The sequence below is a fragment of the Bombus vancouverensis genome, chromosome 3 (genome assembly GCF_051014615.1).
Source record: "Bombus vancouverensis nearcticus chromosome 3, iyBomVanc1_principal, whole genome shotgun sequence".
NCBI classification, from domain to species: Eukaryota; Metazoa; Arthropoda; class Insecta; order Hymenoptera; family Apidae; genus Bombus; species Bombus vancouverensis.
Window position 1 is genome coordinate 7,989,762 of NC_134913.1, and position 15,176 is coordinate 8,004,937.

General features: G+C 29.6%; 1 protein-coding gene across 7 annotated transcripts in view; it reads right to left on the reverse strand.

Annotated features, from left to right (window-relative positions):
• Positions 1-2,097: 2,097 nt before the first annotated feature.
• The window catches only part of LOC117165841 (Rap GTPase activating protein 1), a 250,180-nt gene continuing 237,101 nt past the window's right edge, over positions 2,098-15,176 (reverse strand). For all 7 annotated transcript variants that reach the window (XM_033349241.2, XM_033349246.2, XM_033349245.2 and 4 more), the window contains 6 exons: positions 9,771-9,953; positions 7,116-7,354; positions 4,950-5,228; positions 4,501-4,666; positions 3,509-4,351; positions 2,098-3,438 (listed from right to left, as the gene is read on the reverse strand). In XM_033349241.2, coding sequence (XP_033205132.1) covers positions 3,277-3,438; positions 3,509-4,351; positions 4,501-4,666; positions 4,950-5,228; positions 7,116-7,354; positions 9,771-9,953 — 1,872 coding nt within the window. In that variant the 3' untranslated portion in view covers positions 2,098-3,276. The remainder of the gene's footprint in view (positions 3,439-3,508; positions 4,352-4,500; positions 4,667-4,949; positions 5,229-7,115; positions 7,355-9,770; positions 9,954-15,176) is intronic.

The window sequence follows — 15,176 nt, forward strand, 5'->3', positions numbered from 1 at the left end:
ATGACTTGAAATAAATAAATGACGGAAAATTAATTAAAAAACCGTATAAAAATAACTTTCTGATTATTTAAATATGTTTTATCATAACAAAAATATCAAAAACGATTGCAAAATTTTAATTAAATTTATCGGCAAAAATTATATTTATCGGTTTTATATTCTACTAAAATATTTTATCTATTTTTATATGATAACGATAACTGATAGAAAATCAGTAATAGATATATTTAATCCTATATTAAGAAGTATTTTATATACATGTAATAATTACAAACAATTGGTTTAAATTATTTTATTTATTGGCGAACATCATTACCACTGATTTTCAAGTTGACAGTTGTGCATAGAAAAGAAAAAAATATTATGCGAATACTTACACCAGTCATAAGAAATATATACTTTCGTGTCATAGTGTCAGAGAATAATAGTATTCGCAGTTTTGTTAGATAGATTTGGGCGATTAATATTAAATACAAAATATATATTTATAGCAGTAATATTTTATCTCTCTCTCGTTCGCACTCACACTCTCTCTCGTAATATAATAACACATATCTCTTTGTAATATAGATAATCTTTCTTTGATTTTGCAAGGCCAGCATAGAAATCACACTAGAGAATGGTAAACACAGTTTTTTTCCTAAATTTTAGACAAAGAGACGCTCTCATCAGATGACCCATTATTTAAACGCAATTCACGTTATGTACATACATTTGTAAAAGTAATCTCGATTAATTCCGAGCTCTTCATACGTAAATATCAAATTTAATACGCAGTAATAAAAGTTTTTGAGTACCTGCACTGATCTTTAACAGTGAAATACATTCTATTAAAATCGCTTTTATGTCCTGCAGCTTCAGATTTATTTATCGTATGTATATGCGTATGTATGTGCGTGCTTTCTTCAAATTATTGAATGTTTATGGTTTATAAAGAGATATTCTAAGATTCAAAATAATTGTAATGCACAGTTTCTGATATTTGAGATGTTTTGAATATTTTGTTCTATAAATTTCACAAAACCAAATATTCGGCTGACCTACTTCACGCTCATTCTAAAAGAACTTTGTAAAAATACATTGATCGTAAACCGTATAAAATATACCATGTGTGCTCATCTTTACGACAGTTAAAAATAGTACTACTGGAAAGTGTTCGCAGCGATTGCTATTTCTTGTGTATCTTTTTGGAAGCTTCATTTTCCTGAAGATCTCAGCCGGCATTACAAAGATCATCATTTCAAGTAAATTCGAACGTAAATCATCATAAAATGTTTGGAGACGTAGTTTGCTCTTTATAGTGACGATTCGTCGATGAGAAATCTTCATTTATATACCACGGTTCTCTTACATATGGGATAGAGATTTTCATGGATAGAAGTTTTCCGAGATAAGCAATGCAAGTAATTGAAAAAATCGTATCGTACCGCGTAAATTGCAAACCAGAAATTTCGTTTAAAATGGAAAAATGTTATACACTCCAAAACGACATTATACAGGCAGTGATAATCGTAATATGTCTGCAAAGTATTTGTAAAGACATACAAAGATTCATTGAAATTCAGAAGAAAACTTGTACTTGTAGAAAAAACGTTTGCTTGAGGAAAGTATATGCTATTTTTATACGCAGGTTTTAGAGGCAAATATCGTATGAAAAGGAATGTAGAAAACTAAGAGAAGTAGATTTTACTATGATAAACTTTGGTATTATATATGAGTGAACTTTCATGTCCCTCTGTCCTTTCTTTCACAACACCCTCGATCTTTCTGTGTAGAAAGATAGTCAATTATTTACAAAAGAAGAAAGAATGCTATAAAGTAAAACAAGATTAATAGTAATAATAATAATAATAATAATAATAATAATAATAATAATAATAATAATAATAATAATGCAATAATAATAATAATAATAATAATAATAATAATAATGCAATAATAATAATAATTAATAATAATAATAATAATAATAATAATTAATAATAATAATAATTAGAATAATAATAATAATAATAATAATAATAATAATAATAATAATAAATCATACTAATACCATTGGTGAAAGATAATGAAGAGAAGGGTGCATAACTAAGCAAATGAAATACACTTAGTTTACTTTGCGTATTTTAACAATGAATGATACGTGTCTTACTCGCATGTTACTGACACATCGATACATCATGTGTTATTAAACAATTTGGTGCATTTAAATCATTATAACCGTTAAAACGGCTAGAAAACCTAATCTTATTCTAAGCCGGCTAATGATGCCGTAAGATTAACTAACGAGGTGTTCTCATGTTTCCTAAAGTTGTTTTGAACTAATACTAAAAAACTAGTAATGGTTTCGGTAAATTCACCGCGACGAATACTGCAACTAGCGATACATATCCTTGTTTCAATGTGAGACGTCAGGAATATATCGATAAAACACATATTTCTATAGCCCATAAGCGTGTGGACACTTATACTTAAGATCGTTTTATGGGACAATACGCAGTTGTCTCATTTGAAGACGGTACGAGAACTGTAACTGCTACTTTATATATACATATATATATATATATGTTATATATATGTATATATATCATATATCATATATATTATATATATCGATTTCGATTTATGCACATTTAATTATTACAGATAAAATATGTTATATTAATTTCTGTATATTTACTCTTGATTTCAGAAACTAAGTCTAAAGGCCATTTTACTTTTTATTCTAATCTATCTATTATATAATGACAAGATGTACCTACTTTTTTAAACATTCCTATTGATATTTATGTGTTGCGTGTGCATGTGTGATCATTTATTTGTATCTATATTGACTATTAGAGATTAACTTACACCTACTAATAAATTAATAGATAAATAATATTGTTAAAAGTCAAACAAATATTTCTACAAGTAACAATTAGCGTCTACATTGCTAATATTTCGAAAGACGCATCACTATAGTTATATCGCAAAACATTTCCTCTAAATATTCTTCACTGACCCGTCCTTTTGTAATATACAGCGTTTGTATCAATTTCTACCTAAAGAAGTTCAACCACAATGTTACAACATAACATAAAGCATTTCTCAATTGCGAGTTTCAAACTCTTTGCAAACTACTTCGGAAAAATTTCTTTAGAAGAAGCAATTCCGAAAAAGTACGATGTATAGAGTTTTCAACTACTGCACCTAACTAATTATTAAAATCTAATAATTGCAACGGGAAGTTTTATTCGCCGACAAAGGCATATTAAACGTATCTCAAGGAGATCTTTAAACGGTAGACGTTTGCTGATTATTGTTATCCAATGGAATACTCGTCGAACATTCTTTCAACATTGCTCGCAATCGAAGAATTTCTTTTGAAGCAGCTGCAAGGTCGGATTGCAACTGAAGTTCCTTTTCTCGTAGACGTTTTATATCACGTTGGCAAGTCTATAAAATAAAATTATACTTAAATCATCGCAAAAAAAACATAGAAAATTTCATATCTTTACATACGTACCACATTTTGCCTCAGTAAATCTAACTTATCGCATTTAAGCCTAGTGACTTCCATTCGTAAATTTTCATTTTCTAAAACGCCATCCTTAGTGGTACATCTTGCTGTATCATGAGTTTCAGCTGAACTCATTGATTCGAGGCCTGTATCGCTGTCGGGATATACAGCTTGGTCTAGCTCCAGCTCGCTATTTAATGAGCTATCGTCACTTTCCGAAATAACACGCTGTGTTGTTTCTGTTTTCTCGGATCGCTCTTGTTTTCGTAAATTTTCGTGAGTCAGTCTTTGAACAGACGATACAGAAGTTTTGTCCACCAACGTCGTGTCATTGCTAGCACAAATTGAAGTAGTGGATTCTCTACGATCAACTTCATCTTGTTGTAAGGTAGCCAAACTACTATCTTGATTGTCTGTATTGGATAAACTACTGTCCTGACTTCCTAAGCTAGGGCTTCCACGTTCTGAATCTCTTCTAAGGGTTAAATCCGGAGAACCTAAGGGACTCGAAGGTTCTACCGAACGTTTGCTACTAATTTTCGTGGTCGATTGTCGATTGCTCGGTGGACTAGGCTCTGACTGGCCCTTTTTCGATAATTGTTGTGGTACGCTCTCCGTCGAGGCATTTCTAACACGCGATATCAGCGCCTTTCGAACGGTATCAATAAATCTAGAACCACTTCCACCGCTACCAGATCCTGACGCATCACTTGCTGTTGGACTTACTGGACAATTTCCTCCAAACCCCATACCGGTAGCTCCTAAGCCGATCGCTCCACCGAGAAATTCCGCAGTCTTTGCTTGTAATTCTTCCGTTAAAGATTCTAACAGAGCTGACCTCGTTCTTAGCTGTATGTTGAAAAATTCTATTATTAGTGTTTGATTTTCACTATTTAATAATTTATAGCTATTATCAAAGCTATTTTTTTTATATTATCATAATTATTCTACTATGGCTAAGAATATACTTAATAATTTTGTAAACGTGTGATAATTACCTCAAGTTTTGAAAATTTCTCAGCTTTATACGCCGCATTCTCAGCGTTCACTAATTTCGTCAAAAGGAATTCCTTGAAATCGACTCCCCGCAAAAATACAGCTGGTGTTGGCAAAGCTGGACCAAACCAGGGAACATCGTTTCGTGCCGTTATACTGACCTTGTACCTACATACAGAATTCAAATGAGTGTCTACAAATTATTTATCACGACAAAAATTTAAAATATGAACGTGTTAGAACTTTGATTAATACTAGATTATTAGATTAATACTTTATTAATTGATAAAAAAGAAAACCTATCTTCTGTACCTGAGAAAACGCAACATTTAGCGAACTAATTTAACCGGATGTTTGTTCAAAGTTAGGAATAGCGATTTCGTAACTGACGCACCCGGACTTTATACGACCTTACTACATAGACATGGTTCATACAAATCTAAGAATATACCTTGTATTAGGAGTGCAGGGGTCGACGACTTGTACCACGATGAATGCATGTAAGAAGTGACTGGCGATCATATCTGGACTGAAAGGGGTTGGCTCCTCTTGGAATATTATCGCGACGATGTCATTGCCGATGTGTCTTTTACGCTGCAATTGCTGAGAGTCTCCTGGACTGTATGGCAACAAAGAAGCCACATGAAACAGCACTTCTCGACCTCGAAATACTTCGTATACCGCGGAATCTCCGGTCTGTCCATGTCGAGTATCCAAACCTCCGCGGTATCTATAAACAGTGATACACATATTTGACCATACAGTAACGTCATTGCTTTCAAAAGAGGTTAAAAATAAAATTAAGGACTGATATTAGACTATATATATAATATGGTGATTATTACCTATATATAATATTTAATTTTATACCAGAATTACATTTTTAATTAGTGAATTTCTTGTTAAAGTGAAAATATTTTTTAGTGAAGTGAATTCTTCAGTAGATGTAAAATTACGGGATATTTAATTCCAAATTTCATTAAATTCACTAAATTTGTTAAATGGGAAACAAAATACGTAATGATAATTATTAGAAATGTTCTCTCAATGTGTAACTAGGACACTAATAGTAGAATATAGTTTCTTTAAAAGTATTGTTCGAGCTTGTTTTGAAACTAAATCAAAATGGATTGCATTATTACTATTTAAATATAAAAAAGATTTTGAAACTTTTGTGTCGATGTATTTTTAAAAATTATTTATGCAAACATTACATAATGTTATCCAACTTATATACAGTAACAGATTTTGTATCGCAATTTTTCATTCGGGCTGCGTTTGTAGTAATAGTGTCTACATTTATTCTATACATTATATATATATATTTTACAACTGGGTACGATATATGTCTTAAGAATAATACATTTCTTCTTTCTCAATATACAAGATGCAAAGTAACGAAACAAGTAGAAATAGAAATATATAAAACATTACAAAATTTATCAAATTCATAGATAGTCTTATTTCGGTTTTTTTAAAAATATGTCTAAGTTAAGATCTTCGTTTTAATAAATACATAATAATAAATATAATTCTTTATTAATAATAAATAATAATTTTATTTAATAATATAATATAATAATAAAAATAATAAAATAAGATAAAATAATAATATTTTATAATAATAATTTTTTATGATAAATCATATATAAATCATAGAAAAAGACGTTATTAAATATATAATGCAAGAAAATAAAATTCTATGTCTAGACATATGTACACATAGCGACTAAAGCTTGATTACTATACTACCCTCTTACATAATAATTATGTATCTATTAGTAATATTACGAAATGTTTTATGATTATGTACCTTGTCAATATATCAAATAGTCTGATTGAAAATCGGTCTATTACCGATAGCACATGCAACACAAAACGTGTTAACCATATAAAACATTTTATAAAAATATAGGTTCTTATATTAAATAAACAAGTTTTTTTTATTTGTCAGCCATAAAATCGCATAATTTCATATTAAACAATGTATGCATTACCGCTCAGAAGTATCCGGATACATTGATCAATTTGTCTTAATAGTAGCGAATTTTAGCGAAGTCTAGAAGTTAATGATGGATTAGTAACTGGAAGTAACATTTGATACCTTTTTACGGAATCATTGAAATACCTCTTAGAACACAACAATAATATATTTTACCATTTAATGTATACAATACGATTACGTGCATTTACTATTTAAATATCATTGAAATTATTAAATATCATTGATATTATTAACATTGACAGTGTATCAGTTTAGGTATTTAGAAGATCCTTATTAATCTGACTTCTAATTTAGAAATTAAAAGATCTATGGATAAAAAGCATGTTAAATAATAAAATAGTTCTATAAGGTTTGTCAATTATAAATACCGATCTTATTGCATATTGTCCTTTAAGAACTAATTTAATGATTAGAAAGGACTATAATGATTATAAGGAATAAAATCGTTGCAGTTTGGATTATCCATAATTATATAAATGACATACATCACGTAGAAAATAAACAAGTGTCCAGATACTTTTGAGCGGTTGTGTATGGGTATTTATTATTTTGTGTGTTATGCTATTTTTGAAAATATTTTTAATCAAATATCTTGTAACAAATGCTACCAACCCTTTGTGATCTTTCAAGTCGATTTTCTGACCCAATAAGTCAAGAAACTCTTGGAAAGCTGGTGTAATTTGTCTATTTCCAAAGAGTTGTTCTTCGGTAACTTGGCCGGCACGTTGGTGAAGAACACCGAATTTAAACCTCGATACCAAGGCATGTTCGTCATACCGTGCTATCAGTGTACCAGCACCGGAACAGACAACCGGCATCAGCGTGCTCACGTTCAGGGATTCGTTGATCGCCTGTAAAAAGAAACTACGTCATGCTCCACCGTGCTGATAGATTACGGTCTTTTTCTTTTACTTTGGGAATGTACATATTTGCAATCATTTTTTCGCATGGAATTATAAATAAATCTGTTAACATTATATCTTGAAACTTTAAGTAATTTCAAGAGAAAGTTCGAAAGAAAAATAAAAAATAATTTGTACCGGACTTTTCATGTGATACATGTGGCAATGATTCAGCTTATGATTAAAAGTTAGCATCTGGTTCTCTTTTATTGACCATGACAGTTTTAAGCAAAATCGTTGATAGTATTAAACCGTTTTATTCAAGACTTATCTGCTGTGCATTCCAGTCCTATGCATTGGCGTGAAATAGTTAACAGATAGAATTTTAAACCTTTGCATATGTTATTAATAGAAATGATATAGTAACTTGCAAAAAATTGGAAATCTAAAAATAAATAATATAAAATTAACGGATTCTCTATTTAAATCTGTTTAATTGAAATGGAATTTATAAAGTATTTATGTAAAATCGAAAAGTTAATTTTAATCTAATGAAAATATAGATCATCTAGAAATTAATATAGTAAACATTGATTAATAAATCACCGATATAATAATATTTAATATGTTAGAGATATTTTTATATTAAAAAGATTAAACAAAACTAAATTAAAATTTTTTTGTATTAAAAAATCAAACAAAAATGGGTACCTAACATATTTATTTTCCCAACCAACTTTTATTAAAATTACAAGCAAATAACATTGAATTCACAACTTGAGTGTTACTTCTTTTTTCAAAACGAAAGAAGCTTTCGCAACACTTGCTCATATGAAATGTAAATTTATGAAAAATCATTTGAATTGAAAATAAGCAACAAAATTATAAACAGTAACATTTTTCAAGCGATATGCATAAAATATGTACATATATGTACATATTTGCATAATGTAACATACAGCCTTGCAAATCTCGACGATTGTTGCAAATACCAGGAAGCAGAGACTGGAATTGCTACTTTATGGGTTCAAATTAAGGACAATTAGAAGCCTACAATTAAAACGCAGATTCGAATCAAGTTCTTGCAGTAAACTATTGAAACATTTATAAACAATTTCTATCGTAAAAAAGAAAAGAGATTTTTAAAATTCATAAGAAACATTATTATACTGCATTAAACAATCTTTCCATTACTATATGAAAATCTACTTTCAAAATGTTTATTAAGATATATATATATATATCTTAATATATATATATAATATATATATAATATATAATACATATATATATATATACAAGACCTGTTGCATTATTGATGTGACAATAAATAATAATATAAATTTATATATATATATATGTGTTATTACAATAATAAAGTTTCTTTCAGCTTTTCATACTTTTCTGATTGCGTCAATTCTCAAAGTGAATTTACTGTCTGGATGCGTCAGCTTCTGTTTCAGTTTTAACGATTTTCAAAACAACAACTGTTTGAAAGTTTAAAACCCATAAACCCCTGTCTGAAATTTTCCATGATCAATTTATAAAACAGTTTTAAAATACCTCTAATTTCAATTCCTTATTTTCTTTGGAACTGGCACTAGTCCAAGTACATAATCATGAGAAAAGAAAATGCCAGACACACTGCTGTCGAATTAGTATCTGATTATCCTCACAGATAAAAACAAAAGCATTGTGTTCGAAAAATTAAATAATGCAAATTTCTTTTTGCTGTTGATAAAAATTTTTCAGATTAAACAGCTTGCAATTGATAATTGATAATTTGATAATTGCAAATGATATATATTTATCATACAGAGTAATGTAAAAGCATGCTTAATATTTTTTTTATTTGTACGTTCATGTGATTAATAAATTATATGTATTAGAAATTCTGTCATACATAATTATTGTCCTTCTTTATTCGTAAAAAATGAATGTTACAAATTTATTCGACCTGAAAACTCACTCGTTTCGATATCGATATGCAAAATGAGTTTCCTTAAATCTCATCTTATCACTTTTGTTATAATCTTTATAAATTTTTATTACAAAGTTTATTTGCAATTTTCAAAGATATTCCGATATGCTCATTAATAATTTCCTACGCATTTTATACATACTTTTTAAAAATATATTATGTAGAATGTTAAAACAATATCTATCTTATTACTCATAATAATCGCTTACTGTCAGCATTTCTCTCGGTTACTTGACCTTCCATCACAGGCTCCTAATCACGAAAGGGTAAACAGTGCAATTTATCTGCTCGATAGATTCTAACAAGCGTAGGGAAACTCTGTATAATGGTATGTACTCTAAAAGGAGAAATTCGCGCTCGGTGAAAGCATTAGACCAAAAGGGGTATTCGAAATTCCGAGTTTCGCTAAGGAGCGGGTTACTAAAAAGAGATGAGAGACTTCACCTTGACCATTTTCGCAGGTGATGGATTCGGGCCGAGATTCGCGGCCGGTACCAATTCGTGAGTCGAACCCGCTCGCAATCGCAACAAGACTCTCCAATGCTCCTGTCCAGCAACCGTCTCGGCCTTCACCGAGACGAGGACCGGCCCGTTCTCTCCGTCCCTTCCCACCAGATTCACGTGCTCCTGTAAAAGAAAAAAGTTCAAGTTGGTTGAAACGAAGCGGGTCTTTTTACGATCGAGGCCGACCATCGAAAGTCGCAGCAACTCGTGCGAAATGCACCAACCGCTGCTTTTGTCGGCCGGCTTTGATGCCCTTCTACGCCGAGTACATACACGGTGAAAGGTGCAACATTTTCGTGGTGGCCCAAACGGCGCACTTAAGGGTGCACGTGTCTTGAAAAGTCAAGAGAGTTACGATCAACGTATCGATTCCTTCACTTCGCTTCGGTATCCTTATATAAAAGATTCTGCGACACCGTGAAAAGCATGGTACGATATATGAAGAACAGAAGAGAAAAACATAGAAAAATGATAATACAGAAAGATATATAAAATATCGAGAGCACAGTACTCATTATGATATTTAGTAGATATTTGAAGCCAATATTTATCTAAGCTTCTACTTCAGTGTTCAAAGAAATAAAATTTCGCATAGAAAAATGCGGTCATTACACAATATTTTAGTATGACATAATTCAAAATGAAAACAACGTGTGACGTTCAAAAGGGAAAGTTTTTTTAAAAATAGATAAGTGGATGATGTTTTTTAGAAGCTAAACTAAAAATAAACAATGTTTTAAACATTTTTAAGGGGATTATAAACACACGTTTAGCTCCAAAATTAAATAGAAAATCAATTTTGATGACATAGGATTGATATTAAATTTTAAAACTGCGTCTCTGTCGAAAATGGGAAATTTGATTTATCATGTCTTCCCTCTAGCCTTCGCATGCATTTATTAAAAGTATAAAGAGCGTTTGCAATTGTCAAGATTTTGAAGTAGATGTTATAAACAAAAATTAGTCAGTACTTTTCCTTTAATAAAAACTCAGGCTCGCCTTTACTTTTTAAATGGTAGCACGCAATTCTTTTATCCAGTATTGTAGGTTGCATCGTTATAAATTTAGCAATGTCTTATGTTTCTTTTAGAGTACTTTGACGAGGAAGGCATTTTGAAATATAATAAAACTCCTTACTAAGACGTAAGTCACATATGAACTTATAAGATATCAAATGCATTGAGAGAGACAGAGAGAGATAAGAAACCTTAAGGAACCTTATATTTTCAAATGATCTTCTAAGCAGCTTATTCAAAGAAAGCGACTAAATGAGGCATCCGTGAAATTAGCCTGATATTACCTAAAAGAAGCCATACATATTTGACTCCCCATTGAACAAATTTGATGGTATTTTGATTTATTGTTGATTATAATATATATTTGTTAGATTACTGATTGAAAAAGCGTAGTGACTGTTACAAAATAAACACACTATATACAGTGATCTGGCAATAAACCGATCAACTTCTTCAGCATATTTCAGAAACCATTCTAAACAAAAAATATTATATAAGCAATGAATCATATTAATTCCTCTAGCGGGTTATGATTCAAAATACTAATATGTACTGTTTACATACTACTTTGAAATCGTTGTACTATCCTTGTAATATCCTCATTCTGATTGAAATGAGCTATTTCCTAGAGTATTTATAGTTTATATTGATAAGAGTAAAACATTGGTTTAGTTGATGACATCCAGTTAGAAGACAATGACGTTAACACATAATAGCATTGCTTTGTTAGGGCTCGTTGCTTGATGGATAGGCAGCGGCCGAGCTGAAACATAACTCCCACGGTTAACTATCCTATTCTTCTTAAATTTTTTTGTGATGATGCAAGATATTTTTATATTATACGAAGTTTGGATTATCTTTATTGAGTTACTTTGATAATTGAAAAGGATGATATTTGACAACCAGCGTGGAATAATTAAATCAACGTATATCGCGACAGAAAAATAAAAGACGATCAGTTTTTATTGATATTCCGGATATTGATTAAAGAAAAAATATTAATTATAGAATAGTCAGACGTTACTTTTACCGTTACCGAAACTTTTTACAAAGTGGACTGAATTATCTGAATAATTATTGCGTAGTTATATATTGTAAATAAGAAGAATATGAATGAAAACGAGGTTCGATCCCGAATGTTTTTAAATATAACATATGTATAATATGTAACTGGTAATTTGTTAAACACGTGCAGCATTTTTTGACCAAAATAGTCCGGTTAAGAAAGAGAGTATATCTGCAAAATTTTTCAATGATAGTGTAAAATTTAAAGAAGCGTAGAAATTAATGATTGATAAAATATTATTCGACGAGCATTTACATATATTATAAGAGAAGAAGTAGGAATTCTAATAACTCAAGACGTAATTATGTGCTTGGATATATAAGATGTATGTTAGATGATATGATGCACCGTGTGTTTTGCGTTACATAATATGCACTACGGCGTAACACGTTGCAGTATCTCATTATCGTACGTTAGGGTAGCGCGTTACATTATATTACAGCACTTGAAGAGATACCTATGTCACTGTATCACGAGATAATAGAACCTATTAATAAAGATAGACTAATTAATTCTCTATATTCTCATATAGCTTAAGACCTATATTTTTTATATACTGTTTTGTCTATTCACTATTATACCACTATATTTTAATATTATATTATTATATTGTTAAAAAGAGATCTGTTTATAGCAATTATTAGTTTCTAGCTTTTCATATTAAATGGAGGAATTGTAAGATTAAATTATAAATTGAACTTCCTCAATTGAACTACTCAATTTCTAATTGAACTTACTCAATTTAATGGTATACTATTTATTTCTGGTTTATTTACATTATTAGTATACTACCATAAATTAATGTAAGTAATGTAATTAATGTAATTTATTTCTTGTATCTTCAAGTATCCTGGCCCTACTTTCGACTGTCTTCAAAAATGTATCAGCTATAGTACTTTTGGTTATCAGTTGGTAAGTTATAATGAAATATATTAACAACATCTATTTATATTATCTCTTAACTGGTATGATACCAGTTAAGGTTGAATCATTGGAGATCATAATAATTTAGGGTTAGATTACTTAATTTTTGAATTTTTAATTAAACTAATATATTAGTATTGATCTCTACCACAGAGAATGTAAGATACAAAATCAAATTCAATATCCTACATTTCCATACTCTAATGTAAATTATGATAATCATCTATAATTCAATAATACTATTTGAGGATTACATGTATATTTGGAAAATCATTATCGATATGATAGTTACAGTTCTACGAGATGAAACCAGCATAGTTCATAAACTATTGTTTAATTTTATTATAGTAACAATTAAAAAATAAAAATCAACTAACCAAAATTCAAAGCAAATGAATCTAGAAAAAACAATAATAGTGATAATCTTCGTGCATGTCGTCACCAAAAATATAGCGTGAGCTGCTTGAGTGAAGATTGAGTATAGTGTATAAGATGTGGTGGATAAGCACACAAAGGGTACACCATCTGGAGATTCCAATAAACTAATAATTCTCAATGTTACCCTTGTCAGTTTAGATATCGTGCAGTGTATAGGGTTTTACTCAGTCCACGTGGCAAAATCAGTAAAAGAAAAGATTTCCTTTTATCGTCCATTTTTCTTTTTTATTTTTATTAAGCCTTTTAAATCATTTTTAAACATTAGTTTTGTTATTTGATATTCATTATAAAAAATTTGGTAAATATAATTTATCTCATAAAGTGTGAAGTTATAAACAGATATAGAACCTTAAATATATTGTATTTTGTATATTATCTTATTTTCTTCTGTATACCTTACACTGTATACAGTTTCTCATAATTCCTTGTTATAATTTCTGTTATATCGTATAATCGATATTTTTCTCATGTATCTTAAACAGCAGATTGACATACAATGCATTATATTGAATAATGTACATAAGAAAGTACTAACATCAGAATCTCATGGGAGATCTAAAAACTTAAAAGGAAAAAACGATTCTTGAACCAATATTAGCTATTGTGATAGAAGACATCAAACAGGTTATTTTCCAAGTGAAATTCTATTTAATTTCTAAACAAAGACCTGCTGCATTGATGTACGTTTTGAAAAGATGTCTCACGACTTCGAATTTTTTCCTAAGACCGATTTGCGACTCATGAAAGCGTTTCACCGTAAATATATTGTGTACTCTTGCAACGAGAACAGGATGCGTGCACGCATGCACGCACAATGAGCCCACAAATCTACGCAGTGACGCAACCATCAAGGAACTCCTATTGCATGTATAAAACGACAAAAATACTTAGTTACTTATACGTAATTCGATCCAGTCGTCACTCGTGATTACTTTGCATAGAATATTCGAAGAATTCATAATTTTAATTCGGATGCACGTCTAATTAGATATCTAATGTCGGAAATATTTGATAACAGAATGCAACCCATTAATTTTATGTGTATTATATCATAATAAATATTAAATATTAATAAAAATAGTTTCATAAGTATCGTTAATCCTTTATAAGCAGAAGTTTGTTTGCTTACAAAGAAAGAGATTGTAATTGGCTAGGAGATTATGCATGTTTATGTATTTATTAGAAACTTAAGAGGGATGCGACATGATATTATAATATTGTAATGTGGTAAGTAAGAAATACATTTTTATTTATGTTCTTTTGCTTTGGTTGCCCCTCACGAAAATACAAATTTGCACAAATGTACACAATCTGCTGTTTAACGATTTTTAAACAAATTTGAAATTTAGATACCAATAAATAAATCGTTTAACGCTAATATGTTATATTAATGAAATAGGATAATATCTATATAGATGAAATAAAATAAAATTATTAAAATACATATGGATATATACATGTAGTTAGCGTTACAAAATCAAATCATACAGCTACTATAGCATCGTTCATAGATTGTTATGTATTTAAAATATTTTAGGAATTTTGACAAAAATGTCTTTATATTAAATTATATTCCAATTCTATAGAATATCTCTTTCATTCATAAATTTATTTATATTTATTTGCAATATAAATTTGTATTATAATAGCTATAAAATCAATAATTTAGAAAAAATAATGTCAAAGGAAAGAGACAGAGTAATCATAATGCACAAAAAATAAGATAATATAATGAAACATACCGTATGAATATTAATTAAATACAATTATACATAATTGCTTGTTTGTATTTCTATAATTTTCTATATAAATGTAATAGGCACTGTAGGCGAGATACCAAAAATAATTGTAAACTTTACTATTGTGTAATTGTTATACAAACAGCAATAAAATAAACTTCTA